Source organism: Pseudophryne corroboree, chromosome 2 (assembly GCF_028390025.1).
Source record: "Pseudophryne corroboree isolate aPseCor3 chromosome 2, aPseCor3.hap2, whole genome shotgun sequence".
Classification (NCBI taxonomy): domain Eukaryota; kingdom Metazoa; phylum Chordata; class Amphibia; order Anura; family Myobatrachidae; genus Pseudophryne; species Pseudophryne corroboree.
This window is the reverse complement of record NC_086445.1, coordinates 452,357,936-452,384,677: the sequence shown is the minus strand read 5'-3', so window position 1 is coordinate 452,384,677 and position 26,742 is coordinate 452,357,936. Positions and strand designations below refer to the sequence as shown.

Genomic DNA, 26,742 nt, shown 5'->3' with positions numbered 1-26,742 from the left:
GTCCTCATATTTTATGATTGGAAGCCACAAGCACTGGTTATGTCTATTACATTAACTGTAAGTAATTTGAATTGGTCCTGAACCACCAATCCAGGGCACCCCTGCAAGTACCCAGAGGCACCTCAGGGTGCTAAGGCACACAGTCTGAGAACCACAGCACTATACACATCACAAACACAGTTTCTAAGATGTTATACTACAATATAAACACTTAGAAAGCCATATAGTGAACACTTAATAGAAGGTTTGAGGTATATGTAATGCTTAGTGAAGAATATATTTGTGGGCATTTTAAAAAACACACTGGTTGTTCATAGAGTAACATTAGTAGATAACTAAAATAGAATATTAAGGGACAAGTCATACACGCGCGCACAATCATATAACATATATAAAGTGAGGAATATTCTTGTGTAATATTGTAAGTAAAAAGGTTACATGTACTAGGTGGGTTAAAAGTATTACGAAAAAAGGGGGTGAAGAGAACCTAAATTCTCACTAGGGCTTACCCAGGTAGGCCTGGGAACTAAGGGGGTCATTCCGAGTTGATCGCTCACCAGCTGTTTTTAGCAGCCGTGCAAACGCTATGCCGCCTCCCACTGGGAGTGTATTTTAGCTTAGCAGAAGTGCAAACGAAAGGATCGCACAGCGGCTACAAAATAATTTTGTGCAGTTTCAGAGTAGCTTCAGACCTACTCAGCGCTTGCGATCACTTCAGACTGTTCAGTTCCTGTTTTGACGTCACGAACATGCCCGGCGTTCGCTCAGCCACGCCTACGTTTTTCCTGGCCCGCCTGCGTTTTTCCGAACACTCCCTGAAAACGGTCAGTTGACACCCAAAAACGCCCACTTCATGTCAATCACTCTGCGGTGGCCACTGTGACTGAAAAGCTTTGCTAGACCTTGTGTGGAAACACATCTGCCGTTGTGAAAGTACGTCGCGCGTGCGCACTGCGCCGCATATGCATGCGCACTGCGCCGCATATGCATGCGCAGAAGTGCCTTTTTTTGCATCACGCTGCGCAGCGAAAATTTTCAGCTCTCGATCAACTCGGAATGACCCCCTAAATTACATACTATTAGGACATAGCTTGGGTGGAGGCACAGTCTATTTACGTGTCCTACCTAGTGAAGAAAGGTAGAGGTGGGTTACATAATAAGTCATTAATGCAATTTCTTACCTTCAGTATTTATTTTATCAATAAGCTCGGGAGGCAGATGAGGTGCCACAAGCTGAGGCCTATTGGGAAAGAATTTGCTATTAAATGTAAGTAACAAATTGCCACTTCTCATCTTAGGACTATGGAAAACTGGAGTTTAAGCATGATATGGCAGCTATCACTATTTCTCATCTTATACAGTAGAATTTTAAAAACATTATGTGATTTGTGCCTTCTCTTAAGGTGAGTACATACTGGCCAATATATATCGGCCGTCAATTGAACAACTGATATATTGATGATCCCTCGGCCAGTGTGTACCACCAATATGTCTGTGAACAACATTGTTCACAGACATATCGCATCAGCCCTGTAGCACAGCCTATGGCCCAAAGATATACAGATATATGGGCACATCGTGCTGTGTATACGGGCAGTCAGCCGATTGCCCTGCACAAGCCAGCAGTGATTGACAGCGCAACTGGACTGTAGATATTCCTGCAGATCAACTGATCTGCAGATATATCTATAAATGTGTACCCAGCATTAGTATTTATTTACATGCAAAAAAATTGTCGGCATGTACAGTATATAAATAACATTAAAAGATGACATAAAAAAATATAAATAAAATGCTATTATACATTATCTACAGTTAAATCACATGAGTACAGAGAGATAAACACATTTATATTTTCCTGGGGTGCTCTCATGAGAATTATAAAGTTGAATGTATGTGAAGGAGGCTACTATACATGTGATTTTATATTATTGCACAATTAATTTTATGCCTTTTCTAGTTATCATATGTTATTAAAGTTATATATATTGTACTTTTCTAATTCTTTTATATGCCTTTTTTTTTTTTTTTACTTTACTTTGAAATCAAGCATTTGTAAATCTCATCCGGAAATCCTACCAGTACTGATTCAACAAATTAAACACGTCACAATTTGGTATAATAAATGTTGCACTTACTTCTTAACAACAAACTTGATTTTGGAACTTAATCTTACTATCCTTTCTAGCCGAGGAATCCCAAACCATGTGGGGCTACGGAATGGAATTCCTTCTGGTAATCCTTCCACGTACAGGTATTCTGGATTAGACTCAAACACTGGGTAAGGAACTTTTAGTGCTTCTGAGAGGCCTAGGGCTTGTGCTAAAATACAAGAAAGCAACTTAAAAAATAGAAAACATTGTCAGCTGTAGCCTGGTAAATAGCCTTCACTATCTATTCACTGAATTGTTCCTATCATTACTAGATGTACCGTTTTGCTAGTTAAGGTGCAAAAAGAAGTTTACTACTACAGAAACTATTCCATTACTATAGAATTACTTTCAAAGATATTTGTGATTCATACAGTATAGACTTCACATGGAATTGGAAGAACTATTTTTCATTATTGCTAATGCACTGTATGTCTCCCAATTAAACCTTTGATATGTTTTGTTCACTTTGAATGCTTTCTTTTAGAATATATTTTCAGTACCATACTTATTAAGAGTTGTGTACATAAAAGGCTGACTTACTTAAATTACAAGACAATCATTATAGGAGACATTTGTAGCATACGGGGGTACTCAATTATTTTTTCAATCGTTTTTCGCCCATTTTTGAACCTTTTTTCGCCCACGCCTTTTCACTTTTTTTGTTGTTGAATTGACATGGGCGAAAACTGACCCAAAAACGGACGAAAACGCCCGCAAATTTGACAGAACATGTGGATCGGCGGTGAATTCGCCGATCTACGTGGTTTTCGCCAGTGCCGGATTTTTCAACCAGCCGAAAAATCGGCATGGGCATTGAATAGTGCAAATTTAAAAAAACCTCAGATAATTGACGATTTTTCGACTAGTAGAAAGATCCGGCAATAATTGAATAGCCCCCAGAGTGTATTTCTTCTAGCAAGGTGTTTTATGCTTATCTTTGAAATATGTGAACAGGTTATTCACATAACGACTCATTATTTCTGTAATATGTGTACGCTTGCCACAGCATGTGAGAGATCATACAGAACAAAGGGGGTCATTTCAGACACGATCGCAAGCTAGCTTTTTTTGCAGCGGTGCGATCGGGTCTGAACTGCGCATGCACCGCAATGCGCAGGCGCGTCGGCCACCGGCGACGGGCATCGCCAGACAGCAACGGATTTTACGAAGAAAGCGATTGCAGCAGTGATCGCAAGAAGATTGACAGGAAGAGGCAATTTGTGGGTGGCAACTGACCATTTCTAGGGAGTGTCCAGAAAAACGCAGGCATGTCCAGCCGTTTGGAGGGAGGATTCCTGACGTCAGCTCCTGGCCGGATCATCACAGTGGCTGAGTAAGTCTTGAGCTGTGCAGAGACTGCACAAACTTTTGTTTGTGCAGCTCTCTGCACAAGCGTTCGCACCCCTGCACATAAACTACCCCCTCCCCTTGTAGGCGGCAACTACCTGATCACAGCACTGCAAAAAAACGTCTGCGTGCGATCAGGTCTGAATCACCCCCAAAATTTGTTATCGCATTTACTCTATGTCATTAATAAGACAACTTCTATCATGTATTCATGTTGTGTATGAATATAGTAATATATGGAATTGGTATGTTTTACACCGGAAGGCGGGATGACGGCTGTCAGTATATCGACAGCGGCATCCCGTTTGTCAGAATCCCGGCAGAGAGTCCCTTCGCTCACCGCGCTTCAGGCCTTGCGACTCGATTCACTCGCCACAGGTTATATTCCCACTCGGTTGGTGGCGCGGACCCACCAACCAAGAAGGAATACCCTGCGGAGATCGGGATTCTGTCTGGAGGTATTTCACTGGCATTTGGGATACCGGCATCGGTCTCATGAACGCCCTGATCCCAACAGCTTGTATTTTAACTGCATCCCTAATATTCCTAGGATTTAAACATAATCTGCCATAACAAAACTGGTCAAAGTACCAATTCTGTTCAGTGCATTGAGGTTTTTTTTTTAAGATGGACCACAAGTGTTAGTGTGTAATTCTTACTTGACTCCAAGGGGTAGATTTACTAAAGCTTCTAAAACAATGCAGTGGTAGTGTTGCCTATAGTAATCAATCCGATTCTGTTTATCATTTTGTAGGATGCAACAGAGAATGATAGCTTATATCTGATTGGTTGCTATGGGCAACACCACAACTTTTAATTTTTAGAAGCTGTATTAAATCTATCCCCAAGTGTCTAAGTACCATTACTCCTTGCCTTCAACTGTGAATGGGCCATTATTCTTGGCCTACAAAGTTCCTTGAGACATGTGTGATTGTGCTGTTATTCCTGGCCTCCATTATTCTTAGAGGTCTGTTTATTACGGCCGGGTACACTCTAGAACAATCTCGGCCCAATATGTAGTTTCCGTCTGAATCGGAATGACATACTGGCTAGATCGTTCAGTGTGTGGCCAATCTACACGCTCCCACGGCCAACCGGATGATATCGCATGTGGTGCAGTGCAGTGTAATGAAGGACAAAACAAGGGATTGTTCTGTCCTTCACTACATCATCTGATGTGTACCACGGATACATACAATATGTCAACCTGTTGGTTGGCATATCATCCGGGTACACATTGTTCTAGTAAGCCTTGGAGAAGATAAAGTAGAGAGAGATGAAGTACCGGCCAATCAGCTCTTAACTGTCCATGTTACAGGCTGTATTTGGAAAATGACAGGAACTGGTTGGTTGGTACTTTGGGGGTCATTCAGAGTTGTTCGCTCGGTATTTTTTTCTCGCAACAGAGCGATTAGTCGCTAATGCGCAATGTCCGCAGTGCGACTGCGCCAAGTAAATTTGCTATGCAGTTAGGTATTTTACTCACAGCATTACGAAGTTTTTTCTTCGTTCTGGTGATCGTAATGTGATTGACAAGAAGTGGGTGTTTCTGGGCGGAAACTGGCCGTTTTATGGGTGTGTGAGAAAAAACGCTACAGTTTCTGGGAAAAACGCGGGAGTGGCTGGAGAAACGGAGGAGTGTCTGGGCGAACGCTGGGTGTGTTTGTGACGTCAAACCAGGAACGAAACTGACTGAACTGATCGCAGATGCCGAGTAAGTGTGGAGCTACTCAGACACTGCTAAGAAGTGTCTATTCGCAATTCTGCTAATCTTTCGTTCGCAATTTTGATAAGCTAAGATTCACTCCCAGTAGGCGGCGGCTTAGCGTGTGCAAAGCTGCGAAAAGCAGGTTGCGAGCGAACAACTCGGAATGACCCACTTTATCTCTCCCCAAGGTTTAGTACATAGGCCTCCTAGTCTCCAAGTGTCAGCGTACCATTTTTTCCTGGCCTCCAAGTGTGAATGTCACATTTCTCTGGCAGGGTCCACAGGATAACAATAGGATATGATGAAGCGACAGCAGATTTGCACCAATCGGTCAAAGCTTTTCCAGCCTCCCAGCATGCAAAGGGCCCGTCCATATATCCCCGTATCCTTGCTCAGGCAAATCAGCTTTTTGTTTGGTGCGGCAAAAGCCGGACCATGGTCAGAGGGCTGCTGGTTTTTAGCAGCCCTAAGCTTTCTTATTTTATTTTTATAGTCTTACTGTTTTTCTGAGTGATCTTTCTAAACAGCGTCTTATATGTACCTTAGAAAGAGTCACTCCAACAACTCTCCGCCGGGTCGCGACAACGCTTACCCACAAGTACAGTGCTGTTTCGGTGGGCGTCTGTATCGGATATACTAGCAGGTCCAGCAGACGTTACCAGGCTGTGGCCGGAGCACGGGGAGAAGGTAAGGCATTGGTTCTGCTTAGAAGGGGAATACGGACACAGCCGCACTGTTTTGGGAGACCACCAAACAGTCGCTGACGCGGCTGCCACCTTGGGTGCACCAGCGCTAGGCCTTAGGGATCAGAGGCTCCATAATTAGTATGGAGCCGCGATCCCTAGGGTTGATGTCAGCAGTGGGAAGTCAGACGCTCTCCTGGTCTCCCCTTCCACCGGTTCATGACCAGTTTCCTCCGAGTATCCCGCCATGAACTGTTTCCCGCTTCCAGCTCAGATGCTGTACACGAAGGGGACCCAGTCGCAGCATAGGCTGCTGTATGACTGGTGCATCCGTGTTCACTGAGCGTCTGTGTTCACTCAACTGTAGGTTCATAAAGCGGCAGTGTACACTAGTAGCGCCTGGATCCACTCAGCGTTCGCTAAAGTATTGATCGATCCAGTAAGTGAGGTGAGTCTCCCTGTATCCCACTCTACTGAGTACTGGTTATACATCACTAAGTATCTATCTACCCTTTGAGTATGAATAGTTAGATAAGTGCCTATTGCATATGAGTCTGTATACATTTACTGTGGTTTCTTTCGCATTGCGTCTGAATACATTAGATCTATTTAAACCTGATGCAGTAATATGTTCTCCTACATGCTTAAAATGTAGTTGTAGGTGATGATGTGCTCATATTGCTTATTATACTAATGTATAACATGTGACGGACTGCTAGTGTGATTGCTGACTTTACTATATTTCTGTCAGTTTGTTTATGCCGATGCTCTTTGTTAGTGCATGGGTAGGGTCGGATTGTATATCACTTTAAGAAATTTAAAGTGATTACAGTCACAAAATGTGTAGTACACTGTGGGAGTGCTGATTATTTATCATGTCTAAGAGCGGCAAAGGTGAGGAAGGTACACTCACAGCAACACCAACACTCATATAATGTTTGTCTTGCAAAGCTGTGTTATCCTCTCAGGATCTGGTTCAGGATAGTTTGTGTGCAAAATGTTTTAGCTTTCACCAGGGGTTAATGGAAAATACAAGGCAGATTCAGGTGCAGATGGATCCACCTTGGGCTATATTTGCACAGACTTTATCCAGTATAGCTGAATGGATAATTCCTCCAACTCCTGTACCTGGGATAGGTTACACTATTAACCCTTATATGCAGCTCCCTACCTATGGTGTATCACTTCCAGCAGCAGCTTCTCAATAGAAACAAGCTGATAAGCCGATGGTAAGTAAATCTTCACCCTCACAGGCTACACATGATGCAGATGAGGATTCATCGGAAGATGAAAGCTCAATTAATTCTACTTCGGCATACGAAGATGAGGAGGAAGGTCTCAGCTCAGTGGATATAGCTGAGTTAATTAAAGCAATGGAAGCCATTCTATCCTTAGAGGACTCAGCTGAGCCTGTGTTAAAAACCGAGGCAACTGTGTTTAAACGTCCCAAAACAGTTAAGACTGAGTTTCCAGGGTCAGATCAGCTGACGGAAATTATGGAAGAGGCTTGGGCTACACCAAATAAGAAGTTGGAATTCCTAGGAAATGGAATTCCAATTATCCTCTTCCAGCTGGGGATTGTTTAAAAAGGAAGGTGGCTCCTAAAGTAGATACGCATGTAGGGGGTAATTCCAAATTGATCGCAGCACCAATTTTGTTAGCAGTTGGCCAAAACCATGTGCACTGCAGGAGGGGCAGATATAACATGTGCAGAGAGAGTTAGATTTGGGTGGGGTGTATTCAAACTGAAATCTAAATTGCAGTGCAAAAATAAAGCAGCCAGTATTTACCCTGCACAGAAACAAAATAACCCACCCAAATCTAACTCTCTCTGCAAATGTTATATCTGCCCCCCCCCTGCAGTGCACATGGTATTGCCCAATTGCTAACAAAGTTTCTGCTGCGATCAACTCAGAATTACCCCCGTAATTCGATTAGTGCGAAAACCTACATTACTTTTGTTTCAACATCATTAAATGATGTCACGAATAGGAGAATGGATGGTTTTTTAAAACCCATTTTTTCCCTGTCTGGGGCAGTCATAAGGCCAGCCATGGCTTCAGCTCATATAAAATAGGCTGCAATGTTCCTGGAAGAAGCAGAATTGGATATGGGTACTATTGCCTCCAGGGCATCAGCTTCAACAATCGCTGCCCACAGAGCAGTTTGGCTACGTACGTGGAAAGCCGATTAAAAATCTAAGAAGGTTTTGGAATCTTTGCCCTTTTCTGGAGATATTCTTTTTGGTAAAGAATTGACAGATATTCTGGAGTCAGAAGCAGACTCCAAGAAGGTCGTTTCCTTCCACATAACAATTTCAAACCTAAAGTTCCGGCTTTCCGGTCCTTTCGGTCTCAATACAAGAAGTCTGGTAATACTAAAAAGCATTGGGCTACCAGAGATGCCTGCCAATAAATATATTGGAACTTTGGGCCATATACATGGCACTTATTCAGGCAAAGGACATTCTTCAGGGAAAACCAGTCAAGATCCGCTCGGACAATGCGACGGCAGTAGCGTACCTCAACCATCAAGGAGGAACTGGCAGCCAAAAATGATGGAGGTAAGTCACAAACTAAAGTGGGCAGAACTTCATCATCCAGCCTTGTCCGCAGTGTTCATTCCAGGAGTCCTAACCTGGGAAGCGGACTTTCTTAGTTGACAAACCATTCAGGCAAGCGAATGAACTCTACACCCGGGGGTCTTCCAGACTCTAGTAGACAAGTTGGGGTTGCCAGAGATAGATCTCATGGCGTCCCATCTGAACAACACAATACTCACATACGGGTCAAGAACAAAGAATCCCAGAGCGATCTTTGTGGATGCCCTGTCGGTGAGATGGGATTTTCATCTGGCTTATGTGTTTCTTCCAATCAACCTATTACCCTATTACCCTGGGTGGTGAGAAAGATAAAGGTGCCGTGATACTAATAGCTCCGGCTTGGCCCAGAAGACATTGGTACACAGATCTGCAGAGGATGTCGTTGGATGTTCCACTTCTGCTCCCTCAACGTCCAGATCTACTGATGCAGGGTCCTGGTTATCACAGACATCTGGATCGACTGTCTTTGACGGCGTGGCTCTTGAAACCTCTATCCTAAAGTCAAGAGGATTCTCACAACAGGTAATTCAAACTATGCTCAGAGAAAGGAAACCTTCCTCAGCTCGCATTTATCACCGAATATGGCAAACCTATATTCATTGGTGCAGTGAATGGAAAATGAACCCTAAATCTTTCAGGCAGGAATGGATAAAGGTTTGAAGGTGGCTTCCTTAAGAGTGCAAGTATCAGCATTGACTGTATGGTTCCAAAAGAAAATTGCCAACTTACAGGATGTGCATACTTTTTTTCCAGGGAATGCTGCGCATTCAACCTCCTTTTGTTCCTCCTACAGTGCCTTGGGACTTAAGAATAGTCCTGAAAGCCCTTCAAGTTGCCCCGTTTGAACCACTTAATAAAGTGGATCTTATATGGTTGACAGCTAAAGTGCTCTTTCTACTGGCTATGGTGTCAGCTAGAAGAGTATCAGATTTAGGGGCATTATCATGTCATTCCCTATTTCTGATTTTTTTTATCCAGATAAAGCAGTTCTCAGAACTAGATCTGGGTATCTTCCGAAGGTGGTGTCTAAATTCCACCTTAATGAAGAGATTGTAGTCCCGGCTTTTCAGATAGCGGGCCTTTCTGCGGGAGATGCATCGCTGGACGTGGTCCGTGCATTAAGGATCTACGTGGATCGTACCAGCGCCATCCGAAAAACAGATTCTCTCTTCATTCTCTACGGATTTCACAAGAGAGGATGGCCTGCTGATAAGCAGACACTGGCAAAATAGCTTCGGATGATGATTTCAGAAGCATATTCTCAGGCTTATCTCCCGGTTTCGGCTAATGTCTCTGTTCACTCTACTCGTAAGGTAGGTCCATCTTGGGCAACACAACATGGTGCTACAGCAGAACAGATATATAGGGCAGCCACATGGTCTTCCATTAACACATTCATTAGACATTATGCCTTGGATACCTTTGCCTCTCATGAAGCTGAATTCGGGCGAAGGATTCTCCTGTCCAATCAGGAGCGTCCCCACCACTAAATTGCTTTGGGAAATCCCATTGTTATCCTGTGGATAACCTGTGGACCCTGCCGGAGAAATATACTTTATGGTAAGAACTTATCGTTGATAACGGTATTTCTCCACAGGATCCACAGAGATCCCACCCTAACGCACCTGATTTGAGGATCTTTTTACTCACTAACCTCTTCCTTCTTGTACGGAAGGGTGTGCATGTGTGTTCTTATCGCCTGATTAGGGCTATCTATGATGCTCCTGCCTTGAGCTTTGGAATACAACCGATTTTCCTGAGCAAGGAGGCAGGGATATATGGACGGGCCCGTTGCATGCTGGGAGGCCGGAAAAGCTTTGACCGATTGGTGCAAATCCACTGTTGCTTCATCATATCACATTGTTATCCTGTGGATCCTGTGGACTTAGGAGAAATACCATTATCAACGGTAAGTTCTTACCATAACGTATATTTTTGTTGGCCTACAGGTGTGAATGTGACATTATTATCAGACTCCAAGTGAAAATGTGATATTATTCTTGGCTTCAAAGGGAAGTGTTCCATTATTCCTAAGGGAATACATTGTATGTATCCGTGGTAGCGCAGGCTATTACATTTATCCCCTGGTCAGTGTGCCATTACTCCTGGTCTCCAAGTGTAAATGTGCCATTGTTCTGAGAGACACATTTACATACCTCCCAACTGTCCCAATTTTCGCAGGACAGTTCTATATTTTTGGGACTGTCCCGCTGTTCCATCCGCGGACAGCAGTGTCCCTCGGTGGAAAGGCAGTTGGAAGGCTCCTGCACTCGCTGCCCTGCTTTGCGCATGTGCACAGCGTCTATTCAATGGAGACAGAGGGACTGGCTCACGATCGCGACATGCCCGCAAAGCCAAACTCTCTTTCTGTAAGCCACACACTCTTTTCGGGCAGCCGCAGCTTCGCCGCGCAAGACTAGTTCCTCTTTTCAGAGTCCAGATGTTGGGAGTTATGCATTTAGGCTGTTCCAAATAAAATGTATTGCACATCTGATAATCAGGGACTCACTGTACAAAAACAGATTTGGGACACACAGCTTGCACAAACAATAAAATTGGTAGATGCTGCAAATGGTAGAATGATTAGATTTTACTTTTGCAGAAACTGCTTGGAAGAGCAATACAGGAAAACTGTCACTGTTTACTAATACAAGTATAATTATTAATAATAATAAAAGCACAATTTACCAAATTTTGTGTTAAAGATTTCCTCAACTTGTTTTCTTAATTTAGTAATCCTGACATTCCAGTCTTCTTTCGCTAGATAACAAAGACACAACAGAGAATGTAGCCGGTTGTTATTTCATAACATATTGCAATGAACTAACACAGAGTACAGGAGACCGTAAAGAGAAAGGTGAGATACAAGATGCTATGTCTTGTCATATGTACCTCCAGCGTTTGTTCTGTTCTGAACAGCTTCTGAATTTGTCTGTGTGAGCAGCTCTGGTCTGTAAAAGAGAACAGCTAAATGGATGTGGAAATAGCAACACCAATTAAAATGTCCAAATCCAAAATCGAATGTTACTAGCAGAATATCCATGTAGATGAGTAAAAACAACAGGAGAAAAATATAAAGTTAAACACTAAATGAACCTTTCACTCTGTTCTAACAGACAAAGATTCTGGAATAGGACACTTCCACCACTTTTATCTCAGACCTTGGGGATAATTCAGATCTGATCGCAACAGCAAATTTGTTCGCTAATGGGCAAAACCATGCTGCACTGCAGGCAGTGGCGTAACTAGAAATTTTTCTCCCCCAAGCCAAAAAATTCTTTGGCGCCCCCCCCCCCCCCCTTCATGCTCCATAATTGGGAGCAAGAGAGGGATAAATATGCGCGTGCCAAAGGCGCGCGCGCCAAAAAAGGGGCGTGGTTTTGTTGGAGTAGGCGTGGTTTCGCATAAAGGGGCGTGGCATTGCAGGAAAAGACTACCTTATACCCCAGTTTTGCAACCTGCACGCCCATACGTTGGCCACCACAGGAAAGAAAAATAATCCTGATTCATGCCCCTTACATTATTTGTCATTTTTCCTCCTTATAGTAATGCCCAGTATACATTATGCCACATACTGCAATGGCCCTTAGACATTATGCCGCACACAATAATGCACGACACAATATACACACACTGTAATGCCCCCGACACATTATGCCACACACCGTAATGTCTGTGACACATTATGCCACACACCGTAATGCCTGTGACACATTATGACAGGAATCGCAATGCCCGTTATACATTATGCTACACACTGCAATGCCCCTGATACATTATAGCACATACAATGTCTGTGACACATTATGACACACACCGCAATGTCCGTGATACATTATGCCACACACTGCAATGCCCGATACATTATAGCACATACAATGCCTGTGACACATTATGCCACACACTGCAATGACCTTGAGACATTATACCACAATGCCCGTGATATAGTATACCATACACCGTAATGCCTGTGACACATACCGCAATGCCCTGCCCATTATACCCTATGCCACACATCGCAATGCCAGTTATGAATTATGCCACACTGCAATGACCCTGAGACATTATACCACATACCACAATGCCCGTGATATAGTATACCACACACCGTAATGCCTGACACATTATGACACACACCGCAATGTCCGTGATACATTATGCCACACACTGCAATGACCCTGAGACATTATACCACATATCACAATGCCCGCGATATAGTATACCATACACCGTAATGCCTGTGACACATTATGACACACACCGCAATGTCCGTGATACATTATGCCACACACCGTAATGCCCATTACACATTAAGTCCTACAGTAAGGCTTCTAATTACTTTTCAATTACCTGCTCATTGTCAGGGGTTTCATGCACTGGGTGTCATGCTCGTTGCCAGGGGTTTCATGCTCTTGGTTCCATGCACGGTGCCAGGGGTTTTCATGCTCAGGGTGTCATGCTCGTTGCCAGGGGTTTCATGCACTGGGTGTCATGCTCGTTGCCAGGTGTTTCATGCACTGGGTGTCATGCTCGTTGCCAGGTGTTTCATGCACTGGGTGTCATGCTCATTGCTAGGAGGTAGTCCTTGTTGCTAGGGCTGTGCTCCCAGTGCCACATATGTCCCCAGTGCCAGATATTCCCCCACGGTGCCAGGTACTTACATGCCCCAGTGCCAAATATAGTCGTCCCCCCCATGTGCCAGGTACACATATACACCCCCAGTGCCACATATGCCCCCAGTGCCAAATATGCCCCCAGTGCCAAATATGCCCCCAGTGCCAGATATTCCCCCCGTGCCATATATGCCCCCAGTGCCAGATATTCCCCCCCAGTGCCAGATATTCCCCCGTGCCATATATGCCCCCAGTGCCAGATATCCCCCCCAGTGCCATATATGCCCCCAGTGCCAGATATTCCCCCCCAGTGCCATATATGCCCCCAGTGCCAGATATTCCCCCCCAGTGCCATATATGCCCCCAGTGCCAGATATCCCCCCCCAGTGCCATATATGCCCCCAGTGCCAGATATTCCCCCCCAGTGCCATATATGCCCCAGTGCCAGATATCCCCCCCCCAGTGCCAGATATGCCCCCAGTGCCAGATATTCCCCCCAGTGCCAGAAATGCCCCAGTGCCAGATATTCCTCCCCCCCCCCCACGCCGTCGCTTTTTGGAGGGACACGGAGGGCACAGCTCGTCTCTCCTGTGTCCCTCCTGCTGCATCATCTCCGGCGGCCGCGGGTCTAATAGGGGGAAGTGCCGGTTCGTGAGCCAATTAGAGCTCACGGACGGCACTTCCCCCTATTAGACCCGCGGCCGCCGGAGATGATGCAGCAGGAGGGACACAGGGAGGCGCGCTGTGTGCCCTCCGTGTCCCTCCAAAAAGCGGCGGAGGGAAGGAGACTGCAGACTGACATGCGGACGCTCGTCCGCATGTCAGTCTGCTGTAAATCAGTGGCGCCCCCGCAGCCCCTCGCCCCCAAGCCACCGCGAGGACTGCGGGGGCAGTAGTTACGCCACTGACTGCAGGAGGGGCAGATATAAAATTTTCAGAGTTAGTTAGATTTGGATGGGTTATATTGTTTCTGTGCAGGGTAAATACTGGCTGCTTTATTTTTACACTGCAATTTAGATTTCAGTTTGAACACACCCCACCCAAGTCTAAATCTCTCTGCACATGTTATATCTGCCCCCCCCTGCAGTGCACATGGTTTTGCCCATTTGCTAACAAATTTGCTGCTGCGATCAGATCTGAATTAGGCCTTTTGTTAGGACCTACATGTTTCGCTGATTGGTCATATATACAGTAATAGAAAAAGCGGACCATAACAAGGACATTCAGCACAGTGAAAGGCCAGGGGATTCCATTACTTATGCCAGTATTGTGTTTGTTGTGACCAGTTATATGAATCACAGGAATTTTAATAATGAAAACAATGTATTTCAGGTAGGTACTTTTTTAAAACTTCTTATTTTAATTATATCCCTTACAACATAAGCAGTTGACTTTATAAATGCTTTTTTTTTGTTGTGATATGCATAACATGTGCCCTGTTTTTATTTAAGCAATATATTATTTTAATCATTTCAACAGAACAATATACTTGCCAATAGTACAAGTCATGGTATAAAGAACTGTGAGTTCTTATACGCTCTCTGATTGTCTGTGTCTAGTACATAGTTTACGCTATTACTCTGTGCAGGCTATAAGCTAATTCAGGGGGTTTAGGGGGGTACACACGGAGCGATTTTTGCTTAATTTCTAAGCTTAGAAAAGAAGCATACATCACTCTGTGTGTATGCCCCACAGCGATAGCGATGCTTTGCCCCGCGTTTTCACCTGTCCGGAAGCAGACACATGGATCCAGGAACTTATCCCAGTTCCTGTGTGATTTTGTGCACATACAAAAAAAACAGCCCAGTGGGTAATTGAATGGAAAAAAAATGCAGTAAAACGAGAATTTACAGCAAAAACGTATTACGGATAATTGAATTCCCCCCCATAATGGGAATGCGGCACATCAGTTAGCAGTTACACATCTTCTCCACAAAGAAATGGTCAAGAAGGAGGAAAGCTAGTGGGGGTGGGTGGCCAGGTGCAAACGCACTATTTCTAGGGGGGAGTTTATAAATGCTTGATTTTACAGCAAATCTGGCCAGCCCATGAAGACGGAATAATTAGCTATAGGTGTTTCTTCAATTGATGTCGGATCCTTTCCGACAGAAAGGATCTGACATTTGAATATTCAATTAGCGGCCAAATCCGAAAGGATTTGGCCGTTCCCGACAATGCCAATCACACTTTTTTTAAAGTCGGATTAACATTGTCGGAAACGGGGCTAAAAGCTGTCGGATTTGGCCGCGATTACGACAAAACACGTGGATCCGCGGCTTTTTCCACCGGTCCACGTGTTTTCCGACTAGTCGGAATTGGCAGGAGTACTAAATAGGTCGGAACAGTTTCCGACCTAAAAAAGTCGGAAACTGCAGTCTTTCTGACAAGACGGCAGTTCCGACTACAAGTGAATACCCCCCATAGTCTGCCTCATACAAAGTGCAGTGCATGTAATACTTCAGACATATAGAGGACCAGTATCACAATAATTGTGGCTTTTTTTTTTTTATTCTAGCGCGTGTGGCACCATTCTACAGCTTAGTTCCCTGCTCTGTGGAGCACTGGAGCAAGTCTGGGAGTCCTGGGGAACGGCAGAAGAACCTAGCACCGACCCTAGACATATATGTACACAGTGGTTTCTTATACACTTGATAGTGTATATAGGCCCTCATTCCGAGTTGATCGGTCGCAAGGCGAATTTAGCAGAGTTACACACGCTAAGCCGCCGCCTACTGGGAGTGAATCTTAGCTTCTTAAAATTGCGACCGATGTATTCGCAATATTGCGATTACTAACTACTTAGCAGTTTCAGAGTAGCTCCAGACTTACTCTGCCTGTGCGATCAGTTCAGTGCTTGTCGTTCCTGGTTGACGTCACAAACACACCCAGCGTTCGCCCAGGCACTCCCACCGTTTCTCCGGCCACTCCTGCGTTTTTTCCGGAAACGGTAGCGTTTTCAGCCACACGCCCCTGAAACGCCGTGTTTCCGCCCAGTAACACCCATTTCCTGTCAATCACATTACGTTCGCCGGAGCGATGAAAAAGCCGTGAGTAAAATTACTTTCTACATAGCAAAGTTACTTGGCGCAGTCGCAGTGCGAACATTGCGCATGCGTACTAAGCGGATTTTCATTGCGATGCGATGAAAAATACAGAGCGAACAACTCGGAATGAGGGCCATAATACAGTATTAACAATTAGCAATATAGATGATCTAAAACAGTGATTCCCAAAGTGAGTCCTCTCCCTTAACAATGCATGTTTTCCAGATCTCCTAGTTGGTATTTGGGTGTATTCATTATCGGCTGACATATTTTAAAATAAGAATTTACTTACCGATAATTCTATTTCTCGTAGTCCGTAGTGGATGCTGGGAACTCCGTAAGGACCATGGGGAATAGCGGCTCCGCAGGAGACTGGGCACAAAAGTAAAAGCTTTAGGACTACCTGGTGTGCACTGGCTCCTCCCCCTATGACCCTCCTTCAAGCCTCAGTTAGGATACTGTGCCCGGACGAGCGTACACAATAAGGAAGGATTTTGAATCCCGGGTAAGACTCATACCAGCCACACCAATCACACCGTACAACCTGTGATCTGAACCCAGTTAACAGCATGATAACAGAGGAGCCTCTGAAAAGATGGCTCACAACAATAATAACCCGATTTTTGTAACAATAACTATGTACAAGTATTGCAGACAATCCGCACTTGGGATGGGCGCCCAGCATCCACTACGGACTACGAGAAATAGAATTATCGGTAAGTAAATTCTTATTTTCTCTGACGTCCTAGTGGATGCTGGGAACTCCGTAAGGACCATGGGGATTATACCAAAGCTCCCAAACGGGCGGGAGAGTGCGGATGACTCTGCAGCACCGAATGAGAGAACTCAAGGTCCTCCTCAGCCAGGGTATCAAATTTGTAGAATTTAGCAAACGTGTTTGCCCCTTACCAAGTAGCAGCTCGGAAAAGTTGTAAAGCCGAGACCCCTCGGGCAGCCGCCCAAGATGAGCCCACCTTCCTTGTAGAATGGGCTTTTACAGATTTTGAAATATTAGGTAAGGGCTTTTATAGGATAAAGCCGCCAATTCTGATACACGCCTGGCTGAAGACAGGGCTAACAGCATTACCACTTTCCAAGTGAGATATTTTAAGTCCACAGTGGAGAGTGGTTCAAACCAATGTGATTTTAGGAACCCCAAAACTACATTGAGATCCCAAGGTGCCACTGGAGGCACAAAAGGAGGCTGTATATGCAGTACCCCCTTGACAAACGTCTGAACTTCAGGAACTGAAGCCAGTTCTTTCTGGAAGAAAATCGACAGGGCCGAAATTTGAACCTTAATGGACCCTAATTTTAGGCCCATAGACAGTCCTGTTTGCAGGAAATGCAGGAAACGACCCAGTTGAAATTCCTCTGTAGGGGCCTTCCTGGCCTCGCACCACGCAACATATTTACGCCAAATACGGTGATAATGCTGAACGGTTACATCCTTCCTGGCTTTGATCAGGGTAGGGATGACTTCATCCGGAATGCCTTTTTCCTTCAGGATCCGGCGTTCAACCGCCATGCCGTCAAACGCAGCCGCGGTAAGTCTTGGAACAGACAGGGTCCCTGCTGGAGCAGGTCCTTTCTTAGAGGTAGAGGCCACGGGTCCTCTGTGAGCATCTCTTGAAGTTCCGGGTACCAAGTCCTTCTTGGCCAATCCGGAGCCACGAGTATAGTCCTTACTCCTCTCCTTCTTATGATTCTCAGTACCTTGGGTATGAGAGGCAGAGGAGGGAACACATACACTGACTGGTACACCCACGGTGATACCAGAGCGTCCACAGCTATTGCCTGAGGGTCCCTTGACCTGGCGCAATACCTGTCTAGTTTTTTGTTGAGGCAAGACGCCATCATGTCCACCTTTGGTTTTTCCCAACGGTTCACAATCATGTGGAAGACTTCTGGGTGAAGTCCCCACTCCCCCGGGTGGAGGTCGTGTCTGCTGAGGAAGTCTGCTTCCCAGTTGTCCACTCCCGGAATGAACACTGCTGACAGTGCTATCACATGATTTTCCGCCCAGCGAAGAATCCTTGCAACTTCTGTCATTGCCCTCCTGCTTCTTGTGCCGCCCTGTCTGTTTACGTGGGCGACTGCCGTGATGTTGTCTGACTGGATCAGCACCGGCTGACCTTGAAGCAGAGGTCTTGCTAGGCTTAGAGCATTGTAGATGGCCCTTAGCTCCAGGATATTTATGTGAAGTAATGTCTCCAGGCTTGACCACAAGCCCTGGAAATTTCTTCCCTGTGTGACTGCTCCCCAGCCTCTCAGGCTGGCATCCGTGGTCACCAGGACCCAGTCCTGAATGCCGAATCTGCGGCCCTCTAGAAGATGAGCACTCTGCAACCACCACAGGAGAGACACCCTTGTCCTTGGTGACAAGATTATCCGCTGATGCATCTGAAGATGCGACCCGGACCATTTGTCTAGCAGATCCCACTGGAAGGTTCTTGCGTGGAATCTGCCGAATGGGATTGCTTCGTAAGAAGTCACCATCTTTCCCAGGACCCTTGTGCATTGATGCACTGAGACTTGGCCTGGTTTTAGGAGATTTCTGACTAGTTCAGATAACTCCCTGGCTTTCTCCTCCGGGAGAAACACCTTTTTCTGGACTGTGTCCAGGATCATCCCTAGGAATAGAAGTCGTGTCGTCGGGATCAGCTGTGATTTTGGAATATTGAGAATCCAACCGTGCTGGCGCAGCACTATCTGAGATAGTGCTACCCCGACTTCCAACTGTTCCCTGGATCTTGCCCTTATCAGGAGATCGTCCAAGTAAGGGATAACTAAAACTCCCTTCCTTCGAAGGAGTATCATCATTTCGGCCATTACCTTGGTAAAGACCCGGGGTGCCGTGGACAATCCAAACGGCAGCGTCTGAAACTGATAGTGACAGTTCTGTACCACAAACCTGAGGTACCCTTGGTGAGAAGGGTAAATTGGGACATGTAGGTAAGCATCTTTGATGTCCAGAGACACCATATAGTCCCCGTCTTCCAGGTTTGCAATCACTGCTCTGAGTGACTCCATCTTGAATTTGAACCTTTGTATGTAAGTGTTCAAGGATTTTAGGTTTAAAATTGGTCTCACCGAGCCGTCCGGCTTCGGTACCACAAATAGTGTGGAATAGTACCCCTTTCCCTGTTGTAGGAGGGGTACCTTGATTATCACCTGCTGGGAATACAGCTTGTGAATGGCTTCCAATACTGCCTCCCTGTCTGAGGGAGACGTCGGTAAAGCAGACTTTAGAAAACGGCGAGGGGGAGACGTCTCGAATTCCAATTTGTACCCCTGAGATACCACTTGAAGGATCCAGGGGTCCACTTGCGAGTGGGCCCACTGCGCACTGAACTTCTTGAGACGGGCCCCCACCGTGTCTGAGACTGCTTGTAAAGCCCCAGCGTCATGCTGAGGACTTTGCGGAGGCGGGAGAGGGCTTTTGTTCCTGGGAACTGGCTGTTTGTTGCAGCCTTTTTCCTCTCCCTCTGCCAAGGGGCAGAAATGAGGCGCCTTTTGCCCGCTTGCCCTTATGGGGCCGAAAGGACTGCGCCTGATAATACGGCGTCTTCTTAGGTTGAGAAGCTACCTGGGGTAAAAATGTGGATTTTCCAGCAGTTGCCGTGGCTACCAGGTCTGATAGACCTACCCCAAATAACTCCTCCCCCTTATAAGGCAATACTTCCATGTGCCTTTTAGAATCCGCATCACCTGACCACTGCCGCGTCCATAAACCTCTTCTTGCAGAAATGGACAGCGCGCTAACTCTTGATGCCAGTCGGCAAATATCCCTCTGTGCATCACGCATATATAGAAATGCATCCTTCAAATGCTCTATAGTCAGTAATATACTGTCCCTATCTAGGGTATCAATATTTTCAGTCAGGGAATCCGACCACGCCAGGCCCGCACTGCACATCCAGGCTGAGGCGATTGCTGGTCGCAGTATAACACCCGTGTGAGAGTATATACATTTTAGGATATTCTCCAGCTTTCTATCGGCAGGTTCCTTTAGGGCCGCCGTATCAGGAGAGGGTAGTGCTACCTGTTTTGACAAACGTGTGAGCGCTTTATCCACCCTAGGGGGTGTTTCCCAACGTGCCCTATCCTCTGGCGGAAAAGGGTACGATGCCAATAACCTTTTAGGAATTATCAGTTTTTTATCGGGGGAAACCCACGCCTCATCACACACTTCATTTAATTCCTCGGATACAGGAAAAACTACAGGCAGTTTTTTCTCACCAAACATAATACCCTTTTTAGTGGTACTTGTATTATCAGAGATATGCAATACATTTTTCATTGCTTCAATCATGTAACGTGTGGCCCTAGTGGAAGTCACGTTTGTCTCCTCATCATCGACACTGGAGTCAGTATCCGTGTCTGTGTCTGCCATTTGAGGTAACGGGCGTTTTAAAGCCCCTGATGGCGTTTGAGACCCCTGGACAGGCACAAGCTGAGTAGCCGGCTGTCTCATGTCGTCAACGGTCTGTCGTAAAGAGCTGACACTGTCACGCAATTCCTTCCATAAGCTCATCCACTCAGGTGTCGACTCCCTAGGGGGTGACAACTGTATAATAGGCAATTGCTCCGCCACCATCTCATTTTCCTCCACAAACATGTCGACACAATCGTACCGACACACCGCACACACACAAGGAATGCTCTGATAGAGGACAGGACCCCACTAGCCCTTTGGGGAGACAGAGGGAGAGTATGCCAGCACACACCAGAGCGCTATATATAGACAGGAATACCACTATAAAATGTGCTTTTCCCTTTATAGCTGCTGTTAGTATCAAAACTGCGCCAAATTAGTGCCCCCCCTCTCTTTTTTACCCTTTTCTGTAGTGCAGGACTGCAGGGGAGAGTCAGGGAGACGTCCTTCCAGCGGAGCTGTGATGGAAAATGGCGCCCGTGTGCTGAGGAGATAGGCTCCGCCCCCTTCTCGGCGGCCTTTTCTCCCGCTTTTTTGTGAGTTCTGGCAGGGGTTAAAATACATCCATATAGCCCTGGGGGTTATATGTGGTGTATTTATGCCAGCCAAGGTGTTTTACATTGCTGCTCAGGGCGCCCCCCCCTAGCGCCCCGCACCCCCAGTGACCGGAGTGTGAAGTGTGCCTGAGTAACAATGGAGCACAGCTGCAGTGCTGTGCGCTACCTTGTTGAAGACTGATGTCTTCTGCCGCCGATTTTTCCGGACCTCTTCTTGCTTCTGGCTCTGTAAGGGGGCCGGCGGCGCGGCTCTGGGACCGAGCTCCGAGGCTGGGCCTCTGTTCGGTCCCTCTGGAGCTAATGGTGTCCAGTAGCCTAAGAAGCCCAATCCACTCTGCACGCAGGTGAGTTTGCTTCTTCTCCCCTTAGTCCCTCGATGCAGTGAGCCTGTTGCCAGCAGGTCTCACTGAAAATAAAAAACCTAAAACTAAAACTTTCACTAAGAAGCTCAGGAGAGCCCCTAGTGTGCACCCTTCTCGGCCGGGCACAAAAATCTAACTGAGGCTTGGAGGAGGGTCATAGGGGGAGGAGGGGAGGAGCCAGTGCACACCAGGTAGTCCTAAAGCTTTTACTTTTGTGCCCAGTCCTCCTGCGGAGCCGCTATTCCCCATGGTCCTTACGGAGTTCCCAGCATCCACTAGGACGTCAGAGAAAAGAGTAATTCGTGATATTGAGATCAGAGCCGGTGTCAAAGGGGACACCTGTACCGGGGCTCAAAGATCAGAGGAGCACAAAGGATATGCCACTTAGTGCCCGGCAGGAATGTGAGCCGTCTTGTTCAAATAGAGCTTTGAGCTGTAGACGGTGTGGCCGCAGAGATATCATTGTATGTGTATATATATATATATATGGGCCCCAGAGGTATCATTGTACCAGTCCCCAAGATTTCTGTTGCCAGCCCTGATTGAGATGTGTGCAACATGAAATGTTAGGGTTCCCTGAAGTCCACGTTTGTCAAACACTGGTGTATAGTATAAGCTGTTGGATAGATTTAAAAAAACAGGGTGTCAAACATATTTATCTCATATAAATAAGTTAAGAATTGAGCTCTCTAAGCACACACCCACCTCATGTTAAGATGCATGCGTCTTCTTGCTGGAAGCTGCTTTCTGTGGTCTGGTGCGCTGATTGAGGGCTTAGATACACACATAAACTTGGTAGGAAAAGCTGCTACCGCTGGGCATGTGCAGCAGGGATGGGCGGTGAGCTAAATGGCTCAGGAGGCACTGGCTAGCACCAGAGACAGATTTACACGCAATATATGAGCCAAAGGGCGCTTGTGGGCATTATACACAGGTGCAGCAGTATATACTCCTGGAAATCTGGTGAGTTTTGATCAGAGAAGTGCGGAGAAGGTAGGTAGGGGAGGCACTGCCTTATCTGCTATAGACTTTTTACTCCAGAGTTTTGGCTATTACAATTATTAAAATAATGCAAAGAAGATATTTCAAACATATTCGTTCTATTTTTCATATACTTGATACAGTCAAAACTCTGGTGCAAACGTTAGTATGGCAGGAAAGGCTCTGCCTCACCTGCCTTTCCCAACTGCATGTCACTGATGTGCAGCAGTTCCATTCTGTCCCTTTTACTGCATGTTAATACAGATGTGTATTAACTAGCTTCAATAGGCAAGGTAGCACAAAATTCCTGGTGCGTAAGAGCCGCTATGTTCTGGGCACTCTGCTAGTGCTGGGTTTATTTTTATCCATATATGAGTCTTATTCACAACACGATGCAGCTAGGACGCACCAGGAGACTGTACTGATTAATTTGATATTTGACACATATTTCTGTGTGCGATTTAATCTGAATACGAAACACAGCAGAATTTGGCATGGAAAAAGGCAGCGGCTTCTGCATCGTAGCACTTCGTATACTCAGTAGCACACAGAAATATAAGCACTTCATGTTATCACAGGACACACAGTGGTATGTCTTGGTTACATCACGTTGCGATTAAGACTACTTTACAGCAAAAAATTATAGCAGCCACTAACAGAGTCTCATGGGACTTGGCGCACGAGAGGGTTTGTTTGCACGACTGCAACAAAGACGCATGAGTACACATCTGTGTCTAGTGAAATCATATATCACTGCTGTTGTGATCATAATTCAAGCCTCTGGATGGGCCGGTGTGTGTTTGTTTGTGTGGTGTGTGTGTATGTGTGTGTTTATGAAGGCAGTGGATCTAACATGCCATGCTGCATTTGGCAGAATGGCTTCATTAGCGGTATCTTCTGGTTGACCCTGCAGCAGGGTCAACCAGAATATGTTGCATGTGACCACGGTAGCGTGCAAATCGGGAATACACACTTAACGATATGACCGATTTGTTGTTTGATATGACCGATTTGGTTGGAAACAAAAAATTGTCCCAATATTATTCTAGTGTTTACCCACCCTTAGACTTATTTTTTTTTTTAATCAGGTTTAAAACTTTATTGTATTTAAAATTATTATAGTTAGTGTATGTGTGTATATATAGAGAAATAAAGGCAGGTACTTAACCATCATGCAATACCATCAGGGAAGTGTTTGAATGGCTCCAAATTTATTCTGCAGCAGGGCAACGACCCCAAACATATCGCCAATGTCATTAAGAACTAACTTCAGGAAAGAAGAACAAGGAGTCCTGGAAGTTATGATATGGCCCCCACAGTCCCTGATCTCAACATAATCAAGTCTGTCTGGAATTACATGATTAAACAGAAAGATTTAAGCAAGTTTACATCCACAGAAGATCTGTAGTTAGTGCTCCAAGATGTTTGGAAAAACCTCCCTGCCGAGTTCCTTCAAAAACTGTGTGCCTAGAAGAATTGATGCTGTTTTGAAGGTAAAGGGTGGTCACACCAAATATTGATTTGATTGAGATTTCCCTCATGTTCATTCACTTTGCATTTTGTTAATTGATAAAAAATATTTTACTTACTTACGGACTACGAGAAATAGATTTACCGGTAAGTAAAATCTTATTTTCTCTAACGTCCTAGTGGATGCTGGGGACTCCGTAAGGACCATGGGGATTATACCAAAGCTCCCAAACAGGCGGGAGAGTGCGGATGACTCTGCAGCACCGATTGAGCATACACAAGGTCCTCCTCGGCCAGGGTATCAAACTTTGCAAAAGTGTTTGAACCTGACCAAAGTAGCCGCTCGGCACAGCTGTAATGCCGAGACCCCTCGGGCAGCCGCCCAAGAAGAGCCCATCTTCCTAATGGAATGGGCCTTAACTGATTTTGGCAGCGGCAATCCAGCCGCAGAATGAGCCTGCTGAATCGTATTACAGATCCAGCGAGCAATAGTTTGCTTTGAAGCAGGCGCCCCAAGCTTGTTGAAAGCATAAAAGGTTAAACAAAGATTCTGTTTTCCTGACCCTAGTCGTTCTGGCTACATAAATTTTCAATGCCCTGACCACATCAAGGGACTCGGAATCCTCCCAGTCCCGCGTAGCCACAGGCACCACAATAGGTTGGTTCATATGAAAAGATGAAACCACCTTGGGCAAAAATTGAGGACGAGTCCGCAACTCTGCTCTATCCACATGGAAAACCAGATAGGGGCTTTTGTGAGATAAAGCCGCCAATTCCGACACTCGCCTTGCCGATGCCAAGGTCAACAACATGACCACTTTCCAAGTGAGATACTTAAATTCCACCGTTTTAAGAGGTTCAAACCAGTGAGACTTAAGGAAACGTAACACCACGTTAAGGTCCCAGGGTGCCACTGGAGGCACAAAAGGAGGCTGGAAATGTAGCACCCCTTCACAAAAGTCTGTACTTCCGGAAGAGAAGCCAATTCCTTCTGAAAGAAAATGGATAGGGCCGAAATCTGAACCTTAATGGAGCCTAATTTTAGGCCCAAATTCACTCCAGTCTGTAGGAAGTGAAGGAAACGGCTTAGATGGAATTCCTCCGGAGGAGCATTCCTGGACTCACACCAAGAGACATACTTCCTCCAAATACGGTGATAATGTTTCGCTGTCACGTCTTTCCTAGCCTTTATCAGAGTAGGAATGACCTCATCCGGAATGCCCTTTTCCGCTAGGATCCGGCGTTCAACCGCCATGCCATCAAACGCAGCCGCGGTAAGTCTTGGAATAGACAGGGCCCCTGTTGTAACAAGTCCTCTCTGAGAGGAAGAGGCCACAGATCTTCTGTGAGCATTTCCTGCAGATCCGGATACCAGGCCCTTCGAGGCCAATCTGGAACAATGAGAATTATCTGTACTCCTCTTCGTCTTATGATTCTCAATATCTTGGAGATGAGAGGAAGAGGAGGAAACACATAGACTGACTGGAACACCCACGGTGTCACCAGGGCGTTCACTGCTACCGCCTGAGGGTCTCTTGACCTGGCGCAATACCTAGGTAGCTTTTTGTTGAGGCGTGACGTCATCATGTCTATCTGAGGCAGTCCCCACTGACTTGCAATCTCTGCGAAGACTTCCTCATGAAGTCCCCACTCTCCTGGATGTAGATCGTGTCTGCTGAGGAAGTCTGCTTCCCAGTTGTCCACTCCCGGAATGAAGACTGCTGTCAGAGCGCTTACATGATTTTCCGCCCAGCGAAGAATCCTGGTGGCTTCTGCCATTGCCACTCTGCTCCTTGTTCTGCCTTGGCGGTTTACATGAGCCACTGCGGTGATGTTGTCTGACTTAATCAGAACCGGTAGGTCGCGAAGCAAATTCTTCGCTTGAAGAAGGCCGTTGTATATGGCCCTCAACTGCAGTACGTTGATGTGAAGACCAGCCTCCTGGCTTGACCAGAGACCCTGGAAGTTTCTCCCCTGTGTGACTGCTCCCCAACCTCGGAGGCTCGCATCTGTGGTTACCAGAACCCAGTCCTGAATGCCGTACCTGCGACCCTCCAGAAGGTGCGCACTCTGCAGCCACCACAGGAGAGATACCCTGGCCTTGGGGGACAGGGTGATCATCTGATGAATCTGTCGATGAGACCCAGACAACTTGTCCAGAAGGTCCCATTGAAAAGTCCTCGCATGGAACCTGCCGAATGGAATGGCCTCGTAAATCGTCACCATCTTTCCCAGAACTCGAGTGCAGTGATGCACCGACACCCTTTTTGGCTTCAATAGGTCCTTGACCAAAGACACGAGTTCTTGGGCCTTTTCCGTCGGAAGATAAACCCTTTTCTGGTCTGTATCCAGAACCATGCCTAAGAAAGGCAACCGAGTCGTTGGAACCAACTGTGACTTCGGGATATTGAGAATCCAGCCGTGCTGTTGCAACACCCTCGGGGAGAGTGATACGCTGTCCAGTAACCGTTCTCTCGATCTCGCTTTTATTAGGAGATCGTCCAAGTACGGGATAATTGTGACACCCTGCTTGCGCAGGAGCACCATCATTTCCGCCATTACCTTTGTGAAAATCCTCGGGGCCGTCGAAAGCACAAACGGCAACGTCTGAAATTGGTAATGACAATCCTGTACAGCAAACCTCAGGAACGCCTGATGAGGCTGATATATGGGGACATGAAGGTATGCATCCTTTATGTCCAGGGAAACCATATAATCCCCCCCTTCCAGGCTGGCGATGACCGCTCTGAGCGACTCCACCTTGAACTTGAACCTTTTTAAGTA

At 46.0% G+C, this 26,742-nt stretch overlaps 1 protein-coding gene across 3 annotated transcripts in view; it reads right to left on the bottom strand.

The window, feature by feature from the left end:
* Positions 1-26,742, bottom strand: part of GTF2I (general transcription factor IIi) — a 282,609-nt gene that overhangs the window by 68,885 nt on the left and 186,982 nt on the right. For all 3 annotated transcript variants that reach the window (XM_063953729.1, XM_063953728.1, XM_063953727.1), the window contains 4 exons: positions 11,386-11,444; positions 11,182-11,253; positions 2,139-2,322; positions 1,182-1,240 (listed from right to left, as the gene is read on the bottom strand). In XM_063953729.1, coding sequence (XP_063809799.1) covers positions 1,182-1,240; positions 2,139-2,322; positions 11,182-11,253; positions 11,386-11,444 — 374 coding nt within the window. The remainder of the gene's footprint in view (positions 1-1,181; positions 1,241-2,138; positions 2,323-11,181; positions 11,254-11,385; positions 11,445-26,742) is intronic.